At 33.8% G+C, this 26,459-nt stretch overlaps 2 protein-coding genes across 2 annotated transcripts in view; one reads left to right on the top strand and one right to left on the bottom strand.

Annotated features, from left to right (window-relative positions):
• LOC309620697 (tigger transposable element-derived protein 1-like) overlaps positions 1 to 26,459 on the top strand; it is a 794,894-nt gene that overhangs the window by 7,801 nt on the left and 760,634 nt on the right. The gene's annotated exons all lie outside the window — the stretch shown is intronic.
• On the bottom strand, positions 2,626 to 3,333 carry TGIF2LX (TGFB induced factor homeobox 2 like X-linked; the record flags this gene model as incomplete). Its single annotated transcript, XM_082376218.1, is given in 7 exon segments — positions 2,626 to 2,857; positions 2,859 to 2,959; positions 2,961 to 2,987; positions 2,991 to 3,061; positions 3,064 to 3,099; positions 3,102 to 3,117; positions 3,121 to 3,333. Coding segments are annotated over 7 exon segments (696 nt in total).

The raw sequence follows: 26,459 nt of genomic DNA, 5'->3' as shown, positions 1-26,459 counted from the left end.
ACACTCTCTGGGAGACAGAGAGAGGGAGAGCTGAACAGAGCAACTTCATTCATAACCAATTATGCCCTATTCATTGTTAGAACCATCCCCATGGACTTCCTGTTCATCTTAAATCTTTCTACGATATACTTCACTGATATCAGTAGAAATCTATCTTTTCCAAGAAAATTTTCTCCATGCTACCTTCACCTTTTTATTTCTACAACGTCATGGTGTTACAAGTTGATTATTTTCTGTTAGGTTTTGCATAGTTCCTAAACTCAAATAACATGGAAATAGTGGTTAGGCTTAAAAAATGCAGTTTCTTCAGAAAATTATTTCCATTTATCTCCACAGAGTGTGGTAGATTAAAGCCTTCTAAGCTTTACTCCCAGAAAATACCAATAGAGAAGCTTCAACTGCAGAGTGGTTAAAGTCTGGAGGAATGACAGTGAGTTAACCTTTATTAAACCTATATTAAAATCAATTTAAACATTTATATGGCAAAAACTTCAGCAATGAAATTCTTTCTTATATTTTTCTTAATTTAACTGAAAAACTATGTTTGTAGCACAACTAAACCAAGTAGAAACCAAAGAACAGGTCCCCCTACTTTCTTCCCACATAATGCAATGAAAAGTACACCACCACTATAGCATACAACCCACCATTACAAAGTGCAAGATAGAAATGGAAGAATATCACTGTCATCCCAGCATATTCCCCTTAGAACAGGTCATACAATAGTCATCCCACAATAATCCAACTGGACTCGTTCTCAGAGACAACTGTAAGTGGTCAGACAAGAAGAAACTTCCTTTTCCAGACCCCAGCAGTAAAGCTACAAAACCACATTGATTTCCACTGAGCCAAAGAAAAGTCTGATGAGTCCTTAAACCTCTCAGACATAAAAATTATAAGGCAAAGTAGGAAGAGTTCAGGATTGTATAGACTGAGCTTAAAAATCGTTCCACCCAGATAACAAACTTTTTTTATTTGAATAGAGCCTCCTATGCCTCCATAGAGAGAAAATGGCTCAGATGAGGGACTCTGAAAAGAAGTGGTATGGGAGCTTCATTGAGTGTTTAAGGGCCTTTTTCAGTAAGGATATAACCAATATTTTGATCTTCTTCCTTCCGAATCCTCCTGAATCCATTTTTACTTAAAAATTTGAACATACTTTAGTCTATTTCAGGAACAGCAGTTTAGGAATGTGGGCTTGCTTCCTTCCTGGTAAAATTATAATATCCGGAGTAATAGCCTGTAATTATTGTTTCTTAAGATGCTTAAATAAGATAGGGTATCTTGTATTCAAAATTGCCAGTACTTAGACTGCAATATAAAAAAATGAGGCCTAGAAGTAGAGACCAAATATGATCTATTTCACTTCAGGGCAGGAGCAGAAATTGAGGCTAGAGTTCAATTTTTAGCCACAGATTCCTCAGATTTTAGCTTCCTAAGAGTGGAGAAGTTAAATTACAGCTTTCTGAAGGAGTATCTTTCTGTTCCTATTGAAAATCTGCCTGTACTTGAGGCAGTGGGAAGAGCTACCTCTACAGAACAACAGGATAATTTCTAAGTGGGAGCTGCCTGACACTTTTGTCATTCCCACCACCACCTTTACCAATCCAAACATTTTAAAAGGAAAAATGAATAAATGGATTAAAAAAGTAAAACCAAACCAAACCAAAACAACAAAAGCAATAGAATACCTGAATATACTCTCTTTTTTTTGTTCACAAAATGTTAAAGATTGAATCATTTTTCTCTTTTCCTTAATTTTATATAATCTTCATCTTGTTCTGTTTCTTCTGAGAAATTTTTAGTCGTTTTTTTCTTTTTTGGGTTTTTTGCTTGTTTGTTTGTTTTTCACCTTTTCTTCTGATGCATAGAATTAAAATTAATAAAAATATTCTCTATAACCAACTATCCAACAACCAATACCAGAAAATTACCATTTGGAATTTTCTTATCTTTACTGCATACTTTTCACTAATACCCCAAATAAGAGTTCACTCTTACCTGTAACATGTTTATGAATTCACTGTATTTTGGCTCTCATGCTTATCCCCCTGAAGAAATTAGCTACTCTTTGAGATTGTCAATAAACTGTACAAAGGAAAACACAGAGTTGACAGTTTTACAAAAACTTCAACATTAAAATGAGTCCAGTGCTGCTATAGTCATCTTTTATAGAGCCTTTCCTTTCCATCATTCATGCTAATAAACAAGGAAAGTTACAGAGAGAGAGAAAAAGAGGGGTGACTTGGTATTTGCAGCAACCCTGGGACCAGCAAGTTTGGTTAGAAAAACCAAAATAATCTTCTATGAAGTGCTAGCACTGTGTCTAGTCTCAGATGTATTTTTCTGATTGTCTGAAGGCTTTAAATCCAGGGAGAAGCAAACGAAAGTGAAGAGATCTTTGCTGTAGTGTGAATCATGATGACAAGTTAGTATCTTCCATCTGGAAACACTGAAATATCTGGCAGAATTGAGTCCCACCAGCTAGTGATAGTTCTCATAAAACCCCTAGAAGGAAAGATGTGTCTATAAAAGTAAAACTACAGATTAGTTGGGGGGGGTATAAATGGATCTACCACAATAGACAAGGGACTGACTACCTGGTAGTTTTTGAAACGTGGGAAATCATAGGTTGGGCTCTTGCTTTTTCTGTACCTCCAGTTCAGCAGACTTTTGTACAGCTGCATCCACGAGCAGCTGGAAGCTGCTGAAGTCCTTGTACTCCTCTGTCGACACAGGTTCAGGAGAAGATATAAGCAAGGGCACATTGGTGAAAAACTCGACCTTTTCCTTTGGCGGGGCTTTAGGAGTGAGCTTCTGGCCTGGACGGACTCTAGTCCGACAGCTTCTACCCTGATTCCTGGCCCATCCACGCGGGGTTTAGGGGCAGGCATTGTATCTTGTCTAGATCTCTGGGCCCTGACTTGGCTTCGATAGATGGATGGGTGCTCTGCTGGCTGGTGAGTCACGTTGGCAGCCTTGCCTTTTTAGTGGAACATGGTGATCTGGTTGGGGTCACTTCCATCTTGATGAAGCATTTCTGGAAGAATGCGTCTGTGGGGTTGATGAACCAGTTAGAGATCTGCAGAAAAGACAAATGGTCTCCTCTGACAGCATTCACTTCCCTAATGCTGTAGGGTAGGCCTTAAACCGGTGCTCATACAGCCAGTCACGGAGGGTCTTCACCGACTCAGTTGGCAAGTATCCTTTCCGCTTTCTCTTGCCCTCTAGTGAGAGAAGAACTTTATCTGTAACAATGGAACTATTCGACTCGATTGAGGTGCCCTGAGCTGGGATTTGGGTCTCCACTGGGCTTTCTTCTGTGGCCTCCATGTTCTTGAGACCTGTCTTCACTATCTTGGGAACCAAGGATGGCTGAATTAGGGCTAAAGTAGGTCTGGGAAAGCCAGTGAAGAAGGCATTGGAAGGTCTCCAAGAGGAAGTCTCTCCTTTTGCTTCCCAGGCCGATTAACAGTGTTGCTAACAACTTTGAGCCAGCACTTTGTGACGTTACATCTTTTCCGCCCCTCATGCCGCCCTCCCCCCACCCCACTTCCTGGTTCCCCATTTCCTTTTTTTCCATAGGTCCAAATACACTTGTTTTCACCCCATCAGTTTATATAGCTCTGCAGAATTTTATTTCCTTGTTGCTGTCACCAGCTACTGCTAACTGAACTCTACTGCTAACTAATGAACTCTATTTCTTTTGGCTAAATCTGGCTTATGCATAAGTTTTTCACATTCTTCCTTTTTAGTTTTACTCTGATATTGTTTTTCCCTCTTATTCCTTAACTTGCATCATTGGCTCATACACATATATCAGAAACAATATATCTATTAGATATTAAGTTCAATAAAAGGAGAGTGTAAGTGGTGTTCCTGACTCCTCCCTTTCATATTCAAAGCTGATTTAAGAATAAGTTTTAACTAGACCTTTGCTTTTGACACCCCGCCCCTCTTATTTTTCTTTATTTTGGCCTGGAAATGTTTGGCTTTGGCATGACTTCACTGTGCCACCATGGTTTTTATGTCTGTATTTTGAACTCTGATATCCAAGTGTGATGATTCTCTATGAAGCTGCAGTCAGAAATTCAGGGATTTTTTTATAAACATGGGGCAAGATAGGATACAAGAGATATTGGTGATCACAGACTTAGATTATTTAAATCTTTCTTAATAGTTCAAGTACATTGCAATCAACCCCCTAAATTAGATGAAAATAATTTTTAAATTGTACATTTTAATTGCAGATAGCTGAAAACAAGGGTTAGCTTTTTTAAGAACACTCTCATCCACTTAGAGGACAATCATGAGCTCTGAATTCTCAAGGATAGTTATGGTATTACTTATTGTTAATTTTAGAAAGTTTTCAGAGGAAACTCCTGGCCATCATCATAAGCACCATATATTTTACACAGTTTCTATTTGACAAGGACAATATCATTTCACCCTTAAGAGTTCTTATTTGGTGTCACTGAGCTGGACATCAAAATATTGTCTCCTGTCCTTTGACTATTGGTAACCTAACTGGACCTGGGTTTCATGGCTTAAAATTTCCTGTTAGGGAGACCTATTGAGGTACACAGTCAAATATAATAGATGTCTTAACAAAGCTCCCAATAACCACCAAGTGTGTATGTTGGCTACAAGTGAAGGTCTTTTTGGAATACCATAGAAGAGAGTGCTTCTACTTCCATTGGTCTTTTGGGATACTGGAACTCAGAAGATGAGATTTTCCATTCATAGTGAAAACTCATTTCCTACAATTATTTCCCACCAATATAGTTATGACCCATGCTCATTGAAACTACTCTTGTCTGTCAGTACAGTTTCTATTAACTTACCCTCGCTCACTTGTTGCTTCTATATTCTCTTTGTATTTCTGTGATTCAGATTTCCACTGAAGGATTGCCAGAATTGTACATATTTAAATCACTATGATTTATTCTCAGTGATGAGATCTAGGTCCTTTATTTTTAATGACTCCTTTATTAATCCCTCTGAAAAGGAATATCATGGTGGTTCAAATTATCCACAAGAAATTTGGACACTGTTTTTTCCTTTAATAACAGCTACAGGAACATAGAGAAATCTGGACAGTAGGTGAAAAATTGAGAATAAATCTACCAGCTTTGGTGCAGAAACCTCTTTGTTTCATGATGTAACAGTAGAAACACTGAATAGAACCTGTATTATCTTTTTTCAACTTTTCAGTGATACAAAATATGAATTAAGAACATCTCTAAGAGAAAGGTGGATTGCTTCCACTTACTTATTTAAAACTTCTAAGGAGCTCAAATTATCTAACTAGTTTCTATCAAATTTTATCTTCTTTTATTGCTTCTTTTTACATAAACACCATGGGATCTTATTGGAAACAATTAGTATTGTATATTTATAGGCATTGGTTTATTTACAATGACTCTGAAAAGTGTCTTCTCATGATTGTGTAATGAATGAACATGGTATTATGCTATAATATGCATCTGAATTCTCAAATTATGTAAGGCTATGACAAGACTCAGGTCTTTTATATACTGTTGCTTATTGTTTCTAGTAATCTACTTATAATTTGAATATAAGTTTGAGTATTCTACACTCCAGATTACTTTAGTCCGTCTGTAGAGTTAAAAAAAAAAAAAGAAAAAATGAAAAGTTTATGTTTTGACTTCCAAGAAATGGAGTACTGTAAAAGCAAATTGGAAAAACAAACAAACTAATTAACTAAAACCCTCGCAAACAAAGCGACTTAAGAGAAGCAAAAATTTTTGGTGTGGTCATGGGACTTTGCCAACTCTGAAAATAAAGAATAAGTGCATAGAGTTTATCATACTGTAAAGTGTCTGGATAATTTCTGTCAGATATTTTATACTAGGAAACAAATTGAAGGAACATTTAGGAAGCCAACACTAAACTTCCCTATTTGAAGGAGTGGTGGCAAGTTAGGAGTAGGAAGTATAGGAAGTTCTGTAAAATTCAACTAATATACCATAATTTGGAGGGATGAAAATGGGAAATGTGTTGTTACAATAAGAGAAGGAGACCAGTAGTATACCAGAATCTTAGTTGAAGGGCTGGAAGTTTAGGTATATATACTACATATATTAACAATATATGTACATATAATTTTTCTGAGATATACATATATACTTTAGACATATATATTTATAGATATGCCCATTCACTATATATATATATAATTTTTCTACTTTATATATCTATGTGTGTGTGTATATATATATATATATATATATATATATATTACAAAAAATAAATGGACCAATAAACAAGGAAGAAATAAAAGATAAAAGATAATATCACAGAATCATCCCCCAATAAGACTTATGGATCTTACAGCTTAAATATTTAAGATTTTCCACTGCATAGATGTAAAGAAAATGCTTTCCAATTCTTGTACAAATCTGGCATAATCCTGATGTAAAAAACTCACAAAGCATGACAAAAAAATTCATAGCAGATTCACTTATAAAATCATAAATCATTACTAATAGAATCTAGATTCATGTAAAATATAAAACCCTTGAACAAATGGACTTCAGGAATTAAGTCATGATTTAACATTAGAATGTATATTTACATAATTCTTCATAAAATGAGATGTTAATAAATGACAAAATACATTTGTTTCCTGGGTAGGAAATCTTAGTATTGTAAAAATGTCAATTCTTTTTAAATTTATCTTTGTGTCTTTTATCTATCAAAATCATAAGTACTCTCAACCTCCTTTAACCTCTCACCTTACATTACATGTTGAAAAGTTTTTCTAAAATTCATCTGAAGGGATAAATATGTGATATACTATAGCATTTTTTTTTGTAAAAGCAAACTGAGGTAGGAACATTTGTCCCACTATTTATGATCCTATATTTTAAAGTAGCAAGTAATTGAAAAAGTGTGATAAACATGTAAGTATAATGAGACCAACGAAATAAGCAGAATATGGCCACAGCCTCAAGAACTTAATGATACTGTGTACATGGTAGGTATGGCTTTCCATATCATTGGTGAAGGATGCTTATTCACCCTGAAAATAATGAGTATTGCCAAGAACATATCACAAACTTTGAATACTTTCTGACAGATATTTTACCATTTTAAACATATTGAAGAAACACACAGGGAGCCATCCTTAAACTCACTGTATTGTATGAATGGTGGGGATATAAAGTGTAGAGAACCTTGGAAAATTGATAATATACTTTAATTATGAGGGATGAAGGTGGGAGTAGCCTGACCATGGGTGGAAAGACCAGTCGGGAAAAGCGACTGGCAAATTGAAAATTTTTGTTTGTCTGTTTTAACATTAAGCATGAACTTGAGTATCCAATATTTTATCTAATACTATTATAAATTCCAAATTAATTTACATTTATATATATGTGTGTATGTGTGTGCATTACACACACACATACACACATATACAAATATATATAAATGCACAATTGTAGAAAAGGCACCATAAGGGTAAAGATTATTAGTTGTGATTATATAAATATTAGAAACTTTGGTATGAAAAATCCCAACCTGCAAACAAACAAAAACCTTCATATACATCTATTTTTTAAATGACAGATTATTTTAAAAATTAGCAATATATATGGCAAGCAAGATTTTAATATATTTATCAATTCCATATCCACTACAAATCAATAAAGAGTGGATCATACTAATAGACAAATGAGCAAACAATATGGACAATTTAACAAAGAAGAAATATAAATGACTGATAAATAAAAATGTGATTACCTTTCATAGTAATCAATAACTTATACATAAAACAACATTAATTTTGATTTTCTACTATCAAATAAGCAAAGACCAAATAGATTCTAAAGAGAAGGATTGTTGAGAGTCCATATGTTGAAATAAGTATATTGATATACTTCTGGTAGCAGTATAAAATGGTAGAGCATTTTTAGAGTTGTTCTTACAGGATGAGTCAAAAAAAAAAAAAAAAGTGTATTATTTAACCCAGGAATGTTACTTCAAGAAATTGATAATAATGAAATTATCTGGTAAGATTATAAAGTATACAAAATAGTTTTCTTAAAATTAATTATAATTGTGAAAAACTAGAAACAGATTTCCAACATTATGGGATTAGTTAAATAAAAGGATACTTCCTTACAATTGAAAAGAATCTAGCAATTAAGTTTTAAGGCATAGACGTACATTAATATGGAATGTATTTACAGTGTGAAAAAAAACAATTTTAAAATGACATGCAAATTATTATTCATTTTTTGGAAAAAGAAAAGGAAGAGAAACAAAAAAGTATATATGTACAGGCATACCTTATTTGATTGTAATTCACTTTATTGAGCTTTGCAGACATTGCATATTTACAAATTGAAGGTTTGTGTCAACTCTGCGTCCAGCAAGTATAACAGCACCAATTTTCAACAGCATTTGCTCACTTCATGTCTCTGTGTCACATTTTGGTAATTCTCACAATATTTCAAACTTTTTAATTATTATTATATTTGTTATGATGATCTGTGATCAGTGACTTTTGATGTTAGTATTGGAATTGTTTTGGGGTGCCACAAACCACTCCCATATAAGACAGAAAACTTAATAAATGTGTGTGTTCTGACTATTCCATCAACCATCCCTTCCCCCTTCTCTCATCTCTCTCCCTCTCCTTGGCATCCCTATTCCCTGAGGCATGACAATATTGAAACTGGGCCAATTAATAACCCTACAATGGTGTCTAAGTGTTCAAGTGAAAGGAGGAACCACATGTCTCTCACTTTAAATCAAAAGTTAGAAATAATTAATCTTAGTGAGGAAGGAAGGTCAAAAGCCCAGATGGGTTGAAAGGTAAGTCTCTTGCACCAAACAGCCAAGTTGTGAATGCAAAGCAAAAGTTCTTGACAGAAATTAAAAGTGCTACTCCAGTGAATAAGCAAATGATAAGGAAGCAAAATTGACTTTTTGCTGATATAGTGAAAGTTTTAGTAATCTGGATACTAGAAGATTGAACCACCATAACAATCCCTTAAGCCAAAGCCTATTCCAGAGCAAGGTCCTAACTCCTCAATTGTATGAAGGCTCAGAGAGGTGAGGAAGCTGCAGAAGAAGAGAATGAAGTTAGTAGAAGTTGTTTTTATGAGGTTTAAGGGAGAAAGCCATTTCCTTAACATAGAAGTGCAAGGTGAAGCAGCAAGTGATGATGTAGAAGCTTCAGCAAGTTATCCAGAAGCTAAGATCATTGATGGAAGGTGGCTGCACTAAACAACAGATTTTCAATATAGAAGAAACAGTCTTATATTGGAAGAAAATGACATCTGGGTCTTCCATAGGTTGAGAGGAGAAGTTAATACCTGGCTTCAAAGGACAGGCTGACTCTTTTGTTAGGGGCTAAAGCAGCTGGTGACTTTTAAGTGGAAGCCAAAGCTCATTTACCATTTTGAAAATCCTAGGGCCCTCAAGAATTATGCTAAATCTACTCTGCCTGTGTTCTATAAATGGAACAACAAAGCCTAGATGACAGTACATCTGCTTACAACAAAGTTGACCAAATATTTTAAGTGCACTGTTGAGACCGACTACTCAGAAAGATTCCTTTCAAAATATTTCTGCCCATTGACGATGCATCTGGTCACCAAAGAGCTCTGATGGACATGTATGAGATTAATGTTCTTTTCATGCTTGCTAACACAGCACCCATTCAGCAGCTGATGGTTCAAGGACTAATTTCAACTTTCAAGTCATTATCTAAGAAATACATTTTGTAAGGCTATAGCTGCCATAGAGAGTGATTCCCCTGATGGATCTGGGTAAAGTTAATTGAAAACCTTCTGGAAAGGATTCACCATTCTAGATGTCATTAAGAATATTTGTGATTCATGGGAAGAGGTCAAAATATTAACATTAACAGGAGTTTGGAAGAAGTTGATTCTAACCCTCATGGATCACTTTGAGGGATTCAAGACTTCAGTGGAGGAAGTCACTGCTGATGCGGTGGAAAGAGCAAAAGAACTAGAATTAGAAGTGGAGCCTTGACTGAATTGTTGCAATCTTGTGATAAAACTTTAATGGATGATGAGGTGTTCCTTATGGATGAGCTAAGAAAGTGGTTTCTGGACATGGAATCTGGTGAAGATGCCGTGAAGATAGTTGAAATGACAACAAATAATTTAGAATATTACATAAACTTAGTTGATAAAATAGGGGCAGGGTTTGAGAGGATTGACTCCAATTTTGAAAAAAGTTCTACTGTGGGTGAAATGTTATCAAACATCATTTCATACAACAGAGAAATTGTTCATAAAAGGAAGAGTTGATTTATATGTAAACTTCATTGTCTTACTTTAAGAAATTGCCACAGGCACCCCAAAGTTAGCAACCACCATCCTGATCAGTCAGTAGACATCAACATCGAGGCAAGACTCTCCACTAGCAAAAAGATTAGGACTCACTGAAGGCTCAGGTGATGGTTAGCATGTTTTAGCAATGAAGTATTTTTTAATTAAGGTATGCAAATTGGTTTTTTAGACATAATGTTATTGAAAACATAATATACTACAGTATAAGTGTAAACATAAATTTTATATGCATTGGGAAACCAAAAATATGGCTCACTTTACTGTGATATTCATTTTATTGTGGCATTCTGGAATTGAACTTACAATATCTCCAAGGTATGCCTGTACATGTAAATCTGCAATGCGATCATATGTGTGTGTGTGTGTGTGTGTGTGTGTGTGTGTGTGTAGAAAAAGACAAAGAATTTAATTCTCATCATTTTAGGTGATAAGAGGACCAAATACTTTGTATAAAATCAATTTTTTGAGAAATGCTCAAGTATACTAACAAGGGTCAAGAAAGACTTCACACACTTAAATGTTATATTCCCAAATAGGTATGAAGAGTGAAGCATTACAGAGCCTAAGATCATGAGACCCCTTGGTCTCCCAATGCTTTACTTGGCATCAGGAAGAGGTCTGCAAAGAACTCTTTATAGTAAGAGTTCTTCTTTATAGTAAGAACTCTTCCAAACATTTTACCCCTAATAGCAAAAGTGAAAAGGGGCTTGGGAACTTATTGTGACTCTTGATTGCCCCATAAATTCTCAAATGCATCAACAAGGACATGCACATTCAGAGTAAAATTACCTGTTTCTGAACATTGTTCAAGAGTTAGGTAGTAAATAGGAGCTAATATCACTCCTTTTTCAGGCTTCTATTCCACTCAATTGGGGTAAAAAGAAAACCCTAAAAAATCTAGCCCTCCCTGATATCTAACACAATCTTGCCATTATTATCTGCTTTCAATATTTGGAACTAATTGTTTTATGTCATCTATCCTTATAAGCACCAACAACTACAAGGAATTGATAAAATCTGAATAAGGTGTGGAGTTTAATTTTTTAATGCATATTTGCTATACGTACATCTTCTTTGCTGAGGCATCTGTTTAGATCTTTTGTCCATTTTTTGATAAAGTTGTTTGTTTTCTTATTGTTGAGTTTTAAGAGTTATTTGTATATTTTGGATACAAGTAGTTCTTTATCAGATGTATGTTTTTTTTCAAGTATATTCTCCAAGTCTATGGCTTGTCTTCTCATTTCTCATTCTCTTAACCATGTTTTTCACAGAGCAGAAGTTTTGAATTTTAATGAAGTCCAACTTGTCAATGATTTCTTTCATGGATTTTGCTTCTGTAGTTTTATCTAAAATGTCACTTCCAAACCTAAGGTAATCTAGATTTTCTCCTATATTATCTTCAGGATTTTTGTAGTTTTGCATTTTGCATTTAGGTCTGTGATCCATTTTGAATTAATTTTTGTAACAAGTGTAAGGAATATGTCTAGATACTTTTTTTTTTTTTTTTGGTGCGTGGATGTGTAGTTGTTTCAGCAACATCTGTTGAAAAGACTATCCTTTCTTTGTTTAATAGCCTTTGCATCTTCGTCAAGGATCAGGTGACTATATTTGCATAGGTCTGTTTCTGCGGGCTCTATCCTGAGATCTTTCTTCTGTTCCATTGATCTATTTCTCTTTTCTTTCTGTATTATTTAAAATTAATATATACCATATTAATTACTGTGTCTTTATAGTAAGTCTTGAAGTTGGGTAGTGTCAGTCCTCTGACTTGTTATTCCCTTTCGAGATTGTGTTGATTATTCTGGGACTTTTGACTCTCCATAAAAACATGAGATTCAGTTTCTCAATATCCACAAAATGACTTGCTGAGATTTTGATTGGGATTGCATTGAAATACAGATCAATTTGGGAAGAACTGATAGCTTCAAAATATTGAGCCTTGCTGTCTATGAACATGGAATATCTATCCATTTATTTAGTTCTTTAATTTCTTTTATCATAGTTTTGTAGTTTTTGTTATACAGATCTTGCACATATTTCTGTTAGATTTATACAAAAATATTTCACTTTGGGTGGTGCTTTTATAAATGATATTGTTTTTTACTTTCAATTTTCACAGGTTCATTGCTGATATATCAGAAAGCAATTGATTTGTGAATATTAAACATGTATCTGGCAACATTGCTATAATCATTTATCTTTTCCAGCAGTTATTTTGTCAATTTTTTCAGATTTTCAACATAGACAATCATGTTATCTGTGAAAAAAGAGAGTTTTATATATTTATTTCTAATTAGTATACCTGTGAAAAGAAGTGAGAAGTAATATTATTGCCTCCTTCTTAATCTTATCATAAAAGATTCTAGGGTTTCACAATTAAAAATGATGTTAACTGTAGGCTTTGTTGTAGATGTTTTTTATCAAGTGGATGACATTTTCTACTCTTCCTAGTTTTCTGAGAGTTTTTATCATGAATCATTCAATTTTTTCAAATGCTTTTTCTCCATCTGTTGATATGATCATGTGATTTTTTTTCTTTAGCCTGCTGATGTGATGGATTACATTAATTGAGTTTTGAATGTTGAAACAACCTTGCTTATCTGCAATAAATTCCACTTAGTATGGTATATAATTCCTTTTATACTTTCTGGATTTGATTTGCTACTATGTTGTTAAGAATTTTTGCATCGATGTTCATGAGAAATGCTGTTCTACAATTTTCTTTCCTTATGATGTGATTTTTTGATTTCGTATTAGGGTAATGTGAGCCTCATAGAATGAATTGGGAAATATTACCTCTGCTTCTGTTTTCTGAAACAGATTGCAGAGACTTGGTATAATTTCTTCCTTAAGTGTTTGGTAACATTCACCAGTGAATCCACCTGGGCCTGGTGATTTCTGTTTGGAAGGTCATAGGTTCAAGTTTCTTAATAGATATAGGCTTACTCAGATTGTCTATTTCTCTTTCTGTGAATTTTGGCAGACTATGTCTTTCAAAGAATCGTCCATTTCATCTAGGTTATCAAATTTCTAAGCATAGTTGTCTATAATATTTCATTATCCTTTTAATATTCATAGAATCTGTAGTGATGTTCCTTTCTTTCATTTCTGATATTAGTTACTAGAATCTTCTATTTTGTTAGCTGGACTACAGGCTTATCAATTTTAATGATTTTTTTTAAAGAGCAAGCTTTTGGTTCTGTTGATTTTCCTGTATTGATTTCCTGTCTTCACTTTCATTGATTTATGCTAATTCTTGCTACTTTTTTAATTCTAGTTTCTTTTGGATTTAATTTACTCTTCTTTTTCTACTTTTCTTAGGTGGAAATTTAGATTAATGAGTTTAGATCTTTCTTCTTTTCTAATGTATACATTCAAAGCTATAAATGTCTCTCTAAGCACTGTTTTTACTGCATCTCACAAATTTTGATAAGGCCTGTTTTCATTTTCCTTTAGTTCATGATATTTTAAGATTTCTCTTGATATTTCTTCTTTAACATGTGTGTTATTTAGAAGTGAATTTTTAGATCTCTAGGTGTTTTGGAATTTTTCAGTTATCTTTGTTATTGATTTCTAGTTTTAACTCCATTGTGATTTGGGGAAATGAATTGTATGATTTATATTCTTTTAAATTTCTTAAGGTGCCTTTTATGGCCCAAAATGTGGTCTATCTTGGTGACTTATTCCATGTGAACTTGAAGAGTGTGTATCCTGCCAGTGTTGGATGTGGTAGTCTACAGATGTCAATTATATTCAGTTGGTTGATGGTGTTGTTCAGTATGTTCTTACTGATTTTACAACTACTGTACCTGTCCATTACTGAGAGAGGAGTGTTGAAGTCTCCAACTATGATAATGGATTTTTTAATTTCCCCCTCCGTCTAGAATCATGTATTTTTTCATTTCTAAGTTTTGAGGTTATTTTTTACATTTGTTATTATATTAATTTCTAATTTAATTTCATTGTGGTTAGAGGAGAAATATTTTAAGTTATCCAACTTTTTACATGTATTGGGACAGATTTCATGTCCCAGTATATAGAATATCTTGAGAATATAAAATATACAGTTAGTAAAGTATATTCTGTAGTTGGTATATGTAGTGTTCTGTAAATGCCAATTAGATCAAGATGCTTGATAATGCTCTTCAGATCTTCTATTCTTTACTGATTGATTTTATAGATTTTTCTAACAACAGCAGAGATATTCTTATATCTAAATTTTATTGCACATTTATTTATTTATCCCTTTAAGTCTTATAATATTTTCCTTCATGTATTTTGAAGATCCATTATTAGGCATAGACAAATTTATAATTGTTATCATTATGAAACATCTTTTAATTTCTGTTCATATTCTTAATCTTGAATTATACCTTATTTGTAATTAATGTGGCTACTCCAGCCTTATGCTTAACATTTGCATGATGTATCTTATCCCAGCATTTACTATCAACCAAACCGTATCTTTATAACATGTATCTTTTGTAAAACTAATAATATTAGTCTTGCTTTTTTATACAATCTGAAAATCTCTGACTTTTATTTGAAGTATTGGTCTTATATATATATAATTATTAATAGTGATATTTTAGACTAACATTTTAATATTTGTCGTCTCTTTTCCCAACATATTTTTGTTCTTCTCTTTTATTGTCTTCTTTTGAGTTAATTAAATATTTATTAACATTACTTATTAACATCTGCAAGATTTTAGATATACCACTTAAAAGTATATTACAGTGATTACAACACATAACCTTAATTTTTTGCCATCTCCATAGTGTTAGTAGTCTACCACTTCATGCAAAATATAACAATGTTGTGCTTGGATAGGTCCAATTCCCACACCCCATCTTCTACATTGTAGTTTTCACAGGTATTATGTCTAAATATATTCAAAATCTTATAATGAAATGATATAACTGTTGCTTTAATCAATTATATGTCTATTAAAGTTATTAAGAGGACAAATAATCTGTTATTTTACTCACAGATTTACAATTTTCTGTGTTCTCTGTTCATACCTGGAGGTCTGATTTCCATCTAGAATCATTGTCCTTCCTCAGGAAAATTTTTCTTTAGCAGTTTCACTTGTACAGGCCTGTAGGTGACAGATTTTCTTAGTAGCATAGTTTTAATTTTCTGAATGTGTCTTCAATTCACCTATATTATGAAAGAATATTTTTCTCAAGATAGAATCAAATTCTAGGTTGATAGTTTTTCTTTCCTTTAATCCATTAAATATCTCCCTCCACTACCTTCTGACCTCCACTGTTTCTGATGTGTAGTCAATTCACACTGTTGCACCACCCATTTCTAATATATCGTTTTTAAAAATTTCATTTCAAGTCTTTCCTCTTACTTTTGTTTTCAGCTTTTTTTTTTTTTTAATTCAGGGCGGCCTGCTGGACAGTGTCCCCCCAGCCCCGCACCGTGTCCTGCAGTATGAAGTGTGGTGGCGGCTGCTGCACCTTCATCACCTGCTGAGGACCCACTGCAGCAGCTCGGGGCTCAGTGGGGCCCCATGTGCGGCGCTGCCTCTCTGGTAGGCAGGAGTTTGGCCGCCACCCGCCACCATTCTTGCTGCCATCCCCAGCCTCCCGCTCCGAGTCCACCATGAGGGCCGACGTGGGGACCGGAACCAACATTCTGAATATGATGTATTTTTCTTATCCTCTTTGGTTTCTCTGAGCCTCTTGAAGCTATGTATACATTTTCCCAAATTTGAGATGCTTTGGACATTCCTTCAAATAGTATTTCTGTCCCTTTCGCTCGCTTCTCTTTTTCTGGTATCACCAATGTATGTATTTTAGGTTTTTTCATACATTCCCACAGATCATTACAGCTTTGTTTATTTTCTTTCAATAAGTTTTTTTTTCTCATTTTCTGATTGGATAATTTCTATTGATCCATCTTCAAGTGAACGACTGTTTCATCTTTTGTCTGAGATCTGGTGTTATTCCATCTAGCTTTTTTGTTTATTTGTTTAGATGTTATAACTTCCAGTTTTAGAACATCCATTTTTTAAAAGTCTCTATTCTGTGATATTTCCTATAAATTTACTCATTAAGCATATTTTCCATTAAGTCTGTGAATATAGTAATTACAGCAATTTTTACAAAACTGTCTACTAACTTCAACATCTCTGTTTATCTCTGATTCAGTCTCCATTCATTTGGCTTTACCTGGGCATGGAACATTTTTCCTGTGTCTTCATATATCTAATAATTTGCAGTTTTAGCCTTGATAACATAAATGAAACATTGTAGAGACTCTTGATTCTATTATATTTCTTCAAACAGTGGAGTTTTTTGTTTGTTTTTACTGTTTTGTGGGAAGTTTACTCACCTGGACTTATGTTCCACATTCCGACTCCCCTGCAAAGGGCAGCAGCTGAAATGTTAAGTTATTTTAGCCTGTGTGGCATCTGTCATGCTCTTGCAATAGTTCTTGGATCAGCTAGAAATTTAAGTCAAACTTATACACAAACTTTGGGCCTCCATTACTCTGGAATCATTCTTTCCAATGTTTCCTCCTCACTTTACAGGTGCCAAGGTACACTGAAATCTGTTCTCTGGTTATTCGTGTCTGCAGGACTGTGCAATTCCACATAAGTTTAAGCTGCCTGTCCTCAGAAAAGAAAGCTTTGAAAAATCATAAACTTACCCAGTGTTATTCTCTTTTCTAATTGTGAACTCCTCTGAAATTTTGTCATGGCTTTGGCTGTCCTCTAATATGTTCAGATAATTATTTCTTACATTTTTAATATTTTGTCCACAGTTTATATTTACCTGCAGAAGCATTGGTCTGACACTAAATATGCTGCCATTACCAAGGGGGAATTCTGTATATTGTTAAAATATATAGATTAATATTTAATATATATTAATGTAGAATAATTCTACCTTGGAGAATCACTTTAATAAAATATAATGTGTCACTGTTTTATTAAAATTTGTAGCAAAAGAGCATTTCCAATTCCATTGTCTATCTTTATATCTTCATAAGGACTTTTGATCTGGTTGAGACTTTTGAGATAATCTGTGTATATGGGAAACAAAAACAAGGCCCTGAATAGGGGACTGGTTACTATAATCATTAAGAACATGTTATTGGAAAACCTGGTCTAAAACTCAGGTCTCTTGATTACCATCAAACACATTTCATTTTGACTCAGTAGTTACTCAATCTAAGGTTTGGGATTAAAGAAATATTATTTTTCTTATTTTTATCCTACATCAACTATGGCTAGTACATTTTTAGATGGAAAAAAAAGTCTGTGAATTTTTAGATAAATCAGCAGCATAAAATTATGATTTTTAACCTAGGGATAGTATTAATATTTTTTTTACATGTGTTAATAAAACCCATACAAGGTTTTTATTCAAGGATTGTTAATATATGTAGAAATTATTGGACACAAACAGTAGTAGGACAACAACATATTTGAATAGTATGTACATGATTTAATAATAAATATTATATTCTGAAAAAAGTGCTGAACTTTAAAAAAAATATTTTGCTCTTGTTTGTTCTTCTTTTTCTAATTCCTTTAGGTGTTAGGTTAGGTTGTTTGAGATTTTTCTTGTATCTTCAGGAAGGCCTGTATCTCTATGAACTTCTCTCTTAGAACTGCTTTTGCTGCTTCCCATATATTTCGGAAAGTTATGTTTTCATTTTCATTCGTCTTGAGGTATTTTCTGTTTTCCTCTTTGATTTTGTTATTGACACATTGGTTTTTTAGTAGCATGTTGTTTTGTCTCCATGTGTTTTTTCTGTTCCAGTTTTTCTTTCTGTAGTTGATTTCTAGTTTTATATCTTTATGCTTAATGTAATTGCTATCCTCTTAAATTTTCTGAGGCTTGTTTTGTGATCTAGTATATTACCTATCCAGGAGAACTTTCCATATGCACTTGAAAAGAATGTGTATTCTGATGTTTTAGGATGTAATTTCCTATAAATATCAATTAAGTCCAACAGGTTTATTATTTAAATTAGACCACTGTTGCTTTACTGTTTTTCTGTCTAGGTAGTCTGTCCATTGATGGCAGTGGTGTGTTTAAGTCTCCTTCTATTATTGTATTATTGTCAATTTTTCCCATTTTGTCTGTTAGTATTTGCTTTATATATTTAGGTGCTCCTGTAGTGGGTGCACATTTGTTAATGAGTGTAATATCCTCTTACTCTATTGATCACTCCCTTTAACATTATATAATGCCATTTTTTGTCTTTTGCTATAGCCTTTGTTTTAATGTCTATTTATTCTGATATGAGTATTGCTATCCCTACTTTCTTGTTGATTCAGTTTGCATGAAATATCTTTTTCCATCTCCTCACTTTCAGTCTATGTGTGTCTTTAGCACTGAAGTGAGGGGCTTGTAGGCATCACATTGAAGGGTCTTGGATTTTTATCCAGTCATCCACCCTGTCTTTTGATTGGAGCATTTAGTCCATTCACATTTAAAGTAATTATTGATAGGTATATACTTACTGCCATTTTATTACTTGTTTTCTGGTTGTTTTTGTAGTTCTCTGTTCATTACTTCTTTTTGTTTCTCCCATTGTGGTTTGATGATTTTCTTTTGTACTATGTTTGGGCTCCTTTCTGTATGGTTTTTGTGTATCTACTGTAGGTTTTTGATTTGTGGTTACCATGAGGTTCATATATTTTGACCCATATTTATAACTACTTGATTTAAATTGATAGTCATTTAAGTTCAAACATATTATAAAAAAATCTACATTTTTTTACCCCATCCCCCACATTTCATGTTTTTGATGTTATATTTTACATATTCATGCTTAGCCTTTTACTGTTTATTATAGTTATAGCTGTTTTTATATTATTTATGTCTTTTAATCTATGTACTGGCTTATTTAAGTAATTTTCAATCCTTACTATATATTTACTTTTCCTATTGATATTTCCCTTTTCCTGTATATTCTTTTTTCCACTTAGAGGTGACCCTTCAACATTTCTTTAAGGTAGGCTTAGTACTGATGAAATCTTTTAGTTTTTGTTTGAGAAGTTCTTTATCTCTCCTTTGATTCTAAATGATAATCTTGCTGGATAGAGTACCCTATGTTGCAGGTTTTTCCCTTTCAGCACTTTCAATATATCTTGCTACTCCCTTCTGGCCTGCAAAGTGTCTGCAGGGAAATCAGCTGATATCCTTCTGATGATTCCCTTCTATATGACTCTTTGTTTTTCTCTTGCTGCCTTTAGAATTATCCCTTTAACTTTTGCCATTTTAATTATGGTAGGTCTTGGTGTCAGCCTTTTGTGATTCATCTTGTTTGGAACCTCTGTGCATTCTGTATCTGGATATCTGTTTCCTCCTTTAGGTTTGATAAGTTTTCAGCCATAATTTCTTCAAATACATTTTTTATACCCTTATTTCTCTCTTCTCTTGCTGGAACCCTTATAATGTTAATGTTGGCATATTTAATGTTATTCCATATACTTTGCAGGTTGCTTTTTTTTTGGTTTGTCTTCCATCTGCTGTTCTGATTGGTGATTTTCATTATTCTATTTTTCAGATCACTTATGCTTTATTCTTTGTCATTTTGTCTGCTATTCATTACTTCTAGGGTGCTTTTTATCTCAGATATTGAATTATCTATTTTTGATATGATCTTCTTTATGTTTTCTAGTTTCTTGTTAAAATTATCTGTGTTTAGACCAATTCTCTTCCTTAATTCAGTTAACATTTTAATTACCAATGTTTTGAATTCTTTGGTAGACTGCTTATTTGTTTTATTATTTATTTTTTAGTGGTTTTCTCTTGCTCTTTCAATTGAGAGTTGTTCCTCTGCCTTTTCATTTTAAGTTTCTCTGTGTCTATGAATTTAGGTGAAACTGTTACCTACTGTGGTCTTGAGGTGGTGTTCTCATGTGGGAGCATCCCTATGTAGACTGCATGTGCCCAGTGCCTTTTTTGGGAGGGCTTGATTTGATGTGGACATCAGTCCCATCTTTCCTCAGGGTTTGGTGGATGGTATCACCTTCGTAGGGGGTGTGGCTGGTGACGGAGAAACTAGAGCCTGTGCTGTGTGTGAGGTAGGACTTCCTCTCTGCTCAGCATTCATTACTGCCCTGTCATGGATGGGTTCTGCCCCCAAGTTGTTGGAGTAGAAGCCCTGAGGGTCAGGCTCAAGCTAGCTGATCTGTTTAAGTATGTATTTTTCCTGTACTGGGCTACTTGCCCCAAAGGAGAGATGTCCTGAAGCAAGTGGGATCCATGTGCTTACAGATGTACTGCTTGTGTAGCCATCTGTGGTTCCATTCAGTTGCAGCCTACACTCCCCTCTTTTTCCCCTGTTGTTAATGTCCCAGATCTATTTTCAGGTTATGGCATGGAGTGGGATGAGCTGGACCTTTCGCTCAACTTGTACTGGGACATGTACTGAGGCAATTGGAGGAATTTCAGTAGCCATGTTGCCATCAGAAGTCTAGGCTGCTTCTGGTGCACTCTTTGAGTAAGCACCAACAATGGCCACTGCTGCTCCACCTGGGCTACACTGTGATCCCCTGGGTGTCCTCTGCCTCTTTAGATTGAGTATTTTGCCAGGTCCTGGCCACCCTAGATCCAGTGCTGAACTGTGGCATGGAGTCAGCAGGTCTGGGGAATGCAGCAAGGTGGCAGCTGCTAGGGTAGACCTCTCTCCACCCTGTCTGGGGGCAAGCCAGCACCTTCACCCTCCTAAGCAGAGTATAGGCTTCTCTAGCCTCTCTATCTGTCCCAACAGGCCTCCAAGCAGCCAAGGAGGCTTGTCACTTGTGTGTAGGACCCCAGAACTGGAACACCCAATCTGTGGCTCAACCTGTTCACTCGCCAGGGTGAGTGTCCACATGTGCAATCTCCCTTTTCCTCTTAGTTCCCTCCCAGGAGCACAAGACCCTGCTTACTTTTTTCTTCCTGTGCTACCTGATTACGTGTGTGTCTTTCTTACAGGCTTAGTTGTATAGGAGTCCTTCTGCCAGTTTCCAGTTAGTTTTCTATAATAATTGTTCCACATGTAGATGTATCTTTATGTGTTCATGGGGGGAAGGTGAGCTCCACGTCCTCTTACTCTGCTATCTTGATCTCCCTCTCCTGAATAGACATTTTTTCCAAAGAAGACATATAGAAGGCCAAAGGGTACATGCAAAGGTGTGCAACATTACTAATTATTTGGGAAACACAAATCAAAACCACAATGAGATATAACCTCACACCTGTTACAATGGCTATTATCAAAAAGGCAAGAAGTAACAAGTCTTGGCAAGGATGTTCAGAAAAGAGAACCTTCATACACTGTTGGTGTGAATGTAAATTGGTGCAGCCACTATGAAAAAAACATTGAGACTCTTCAAAAAATTAAGAATAGAATGACCATATGATCCAGTGATTCCACTTCTGGGTATTTATACAAAGAATACATAAAAACTAATTTAAAAATATACACCCTTATGTTCATCACAGCATTATTTACAATAACCAAGATATGAAACAAACTGTGTGCTCACCAATGGATGAATGGATAAAGAAGATGTGGTATATGTATACAATACTCAGACATAAAAAACAATGAAATTTGTAATTTGCAACAACATACCTGGACATTGAGGGTATTATGCTAAGTGAAATAAGTTAGATGGAGAAAGACAAATACCATATGATTTCACTCATATGTGGAATATAAAAAACAAACAAAAATAAGTAAACAAACTAAATGAAACAAAAACAAACACATAGATGCTAAGTACATAGTAGTGGTTATCAGAGGGAAAGGATGGGGGTGGAGGAATGGTGAAATGGGTAAGTGGAGTTAACAGTATGATGATGAATGGAAACTAAATTTTTGGTGATGAGCACACTGCAGTGTATACAGAAGTAGAAATATAATGTTGTACACATGAAACTTATATAATGTTATAAACCAATGTTACCTCAATAAGAAAAAAGTAACGAGTGATAATTTTTTAAAAAGGTGCTCAACACCACTAACCATCAGGGGAATGAGAATTGATACCAGTATGAGATATTGCCTCAAACTTGTAAGAATGGCAATCATCAAGAAAAGAAGAGATACATTTTTGCAAGGATGTGGAGAAAAGGGAATCCTTGTGCACTGTTGGTGTAATTGTAAACTTGTTCATCCAGTACAGTGAACAGTATGGAGGTTGCTCAAAAATTGAAAATAGAGCTACTATATGATCATTTTGTTTGTTTGTTTTTGCTTGTGGATATCTAGTTATAACTCCTTATTCCTTCACTGTGGGCTACACCTGGTGATTTCCATCCAAAGAATACAGTGTGTAAAGAAGTAACATAGACTTTTATGGCTGAGAAACCTGACAAACACTTATCTTGGCAAGTGATCAAGGTTAAAAAATCAGTAATAATTTGTGTTGATAACATGTACCCTTGGTTTGATGTAATGATAAGCACTTTACCTCCATAGTCTTCTTCCAAAAAATCAATAACCAGAATCTAATCATGAGAAGAACATTAGACGAACCCAACTGAAGGGCATTCTTCAAAATATCTGATTAGTACTCTGCAAACCTGTCAAGGTCATCAAAAATAAGGAAAGTCTGAGAATTTGTCATAGGCAAGATGAGTCTAAGGAGATGTGATTACTAAATGTAATATGTCATCTTGGATGAAGCTCTGTAGCAGAAAATAAGACAACAGGTAAAACTTAAAGAAATCTGAAAAAAAGAATGGACCTTAGTTAATATTAATGTATCGATACCGATTCATTATTTTTGATAAATGTACCATACTGATCTATTAACATAAGGGGAAACTGAGTTTTGATTATTTGGGAATACTATATTATCTTTGCAACTTTTCTGCAAATGTAAAGCTATTCTTAAAAAAATTGATTAGAAATAGGTTATTATCAGTACCATCTTCTCTCTAGACTCTTTTCTTTTTTTTTTTTTTTTTAATTTCTGCTTCCTTAAAGCTATTTGATTATTCTTTGATAAATCACCTACTGTCAGAACCCTCTTGGGGGAATTCTGTCTCTCATAGTATATTTTCTACACATTTAGAGAATATGTTATTTTTTTTTTATACCTTAGATTTTGCCTGTGGTATTCAATTATATCATAAGTTATATAATTCCTGTTTGGGTTTACTCTTTCCTATCTTTTCCTTAGAGCTTACATAATTTATACTTTCACTGATCATTCACTTAAAAAATGTTTGCTGAGTATCTAATATATATGGAGGCATATGAAGATACATATATATCCAGTAATTTGCTAGACACTACGAAAAGAATAATGAAGAAAACAGATATATCCCTAATGGAAGATAGAGGATAATTTAGAAGGTATAGCATGTGAATTTATTAAGGATTCTAGGTTAGTATATATATTAGGTTAGGTTTAAATCCTGACTTTATCATTTATTAGTTATTTCATCTTAAGTGACTTAATTTCCATAAACCTCAATTTCCCAATCTCTAAGATTAGTAAACAATACCTGCCTTATGTGGTTGCATGGCATTTTAATAAGATAATTCATATAAAAGACTTACACGCACAGGTTAAAAATGCTTAAGAAACGTTGGCAAATATTTTCAAAATTTGGCTTACCTCAGGCAAATCACCTTTTTAAATAAATGCCTAGAGGGCAGAGTTCTTATCTGCTATTTTCCATTAAGTTCTGCCTGGTCAACGATCAACATTTATATTATTTTTTTGGCATATGCATTTCTTGTTTCTTATACTAGAGCAATGTTTTTATCCTCATTTTTATATCCTACTTAGCACAGTGACATGCATGGATTGATGTTGCTGATTATATGTATGTAATTAATAGCCCTAATATTTTCATGAAAATAATCTGTTTGGCTATTTATTCAGCTAAATACGACCACTCTTAGTAATGAGACCCTATGGAAAGGACTGTGCCAATGCAATAGAAAGGTGCCGTATATATTCTTAATTCCACTAATATTTATTTTCCTTACCAGCCAGCAGCCGGAGGAATTGGTTTTCATTCCATTAAAGTCAAAGTCCTTAGAGGGCCCCCTTATTTTTACTTTTAAAAGTGGACATAATATGGAAAGAGAGAGTGAAGACAATGTCAAATATTAATTCAAAAAGGAAAAAAAAAGCTGTGTATTATCCCCTAGAGAATGAGAGAATTATATTTTCAAAAATCTAATTTTCTTTGATACTAAAAGATTAATTTAAGGTAATAGAAAGATCCTTAGTTTCTTTTAAAGTTGAAGAGGCTGCTGTGGTCAGTGTTAAGCAAACTTGATGGTTAGGATTTCACATCAGAGCTGCCATCACACAGTATTACTAAATCCCTGGTTATAAATAGTATTTAGTGCTGATTGAAGTATTCTGTTTAACATGGATATTGTGAAGGACCTCTTTTTGTTAACCATTTGTTTCAAAATCATCATTGACAAAGGTTTTCTACTTACATTTCTTGTTCCTGAGAAGAAAATAAAGGGGCATGTTTACTGCTTATGACTAAACAAAATACTACTTACAAAACTGCCTAAGAACTCTATGTTATTTCAGTTCTGACACAATTATATAATGTTTTCTCCCAAACCATGGCAGTAGTTTTATTGTTTTATACAAAGCTGTTTATTTTTGTTCATTTTTGATAATTAGCCTGCTTTTGTTTTGAGCAATAATAACATTTATCATATAATTCATTATGGTAAATTAAAATAAACCCCGTGCTTTTTAGACAATATATCATAGCCTACATTGAAGTCAGTTTCTGTACATTCATGACAAAATGATATCTACCTTCATGTATAGTTTAAAAAAAAAACACTGCAAAAAATAATCATGGTTTCTGCTTCTTCACCTGTAAAATGAAGGAGTTGTATGAGATTGTCTGTAAGATGTCTTCCAATTCTGACATGTTGTGAACTATGAAAGATGAAATCAGAACAAGAAGTTTCCAAAGAGTGCAAAAACTGTACTAATGCTTCACGAAAAAATCTTCAGGTTCTTTGGACTTTAGCCAGGTAGGTTACACATCCTGTAATAATAAATATACTACTTTCTAAGGAATATATTTAAATTACACACAGAACCTGTTAAGTTGGATGTTCTTGCTTGAGATTCAAGATTTTTTCATGCTTCTGAGCAACTCTTTGCATGCTCCTATTTCTTTATCCAACTTGAACAGAGAACTACTAATACATAACCAAATTTTTCTCATCAACATTTGCTTTGACCTGTGAGTTTGAGATAATCATTATGATGGAGTGCAGGAAAATGTTCTGATATAGCTATTCTAATTAGAAATTATGCTTCTAAATTATGCCAAGTCACAAAAGTGGACTTAGTAACTGTTAAATCTTTTTAAGTCCAGAGAGTGCTAGCTTGTTGAAAGTGTTTAATTTTTAGAAATTCTAACTATGCTAAAGATTCTCTTTCTGCCCACTTGGAAATGGTGAGGATGAGTTCCTTGGCCTCACCAGAAATTTTATCCTTGCTCAAGGTCACAATATTTTACCTAAGCCTACCAGTCATTCTTTTACATAAGGTGTTTGTTTGATTCATTTGGAGTGGTCTTTTTTTTTTCTCTCTCTTAGATTTTATCATTTTACCAACCATCTGCTTTGGTGTTTAAATCAAATGTCCCAGGAGCCAGATTGTGCACTATAGGAGACCAACAAGAATAGATGGTGCTTCCATTTTACACATATTGCTAAAATGCTCTGATTCAGAGGTATAAAATTTTTTCTAATTAGTGCATGAAGTCTGCAAATTTAGTATAGATTTCTACCCTTATATCTTATTTTATTCAACTTTCTTAAAATATCCTTAAAACTTCTTGTGACCTCTTAATGAGAAAAGACAATAGTTCCATTACACAACTATTGATAAACTATTAATTATCATTCCTAATATAGAGCTACTGATATTTAAAAATTTAATTTCCTGAAATATATATATCTCAGGAAATTAAATTGTATATATATATATATATATATATATATATACACAATATATATGTATATATGTATATACAATATATTCATATCTATTATGTGTATGTAATTATATATATATGTAATTTGTACTTCTCAGGAAATTATATTGTAAAATATTAGTGTATATATATATAT

Source organism: Balaenoptera borealis (genome assembly GCF_965194805.1).
Source record: "Balaenoptera borealis genome assembly, chromosome: X".
NCBI lineage: Eukaryota > Metazoa > Chordata > Mammalia > Artiodactyla > Balaenopteridae > Balaenoptera > Balaenoptera borealis.
This window is presented reverse-complemented; position numbering and strand designations above follow the sequence as displayed.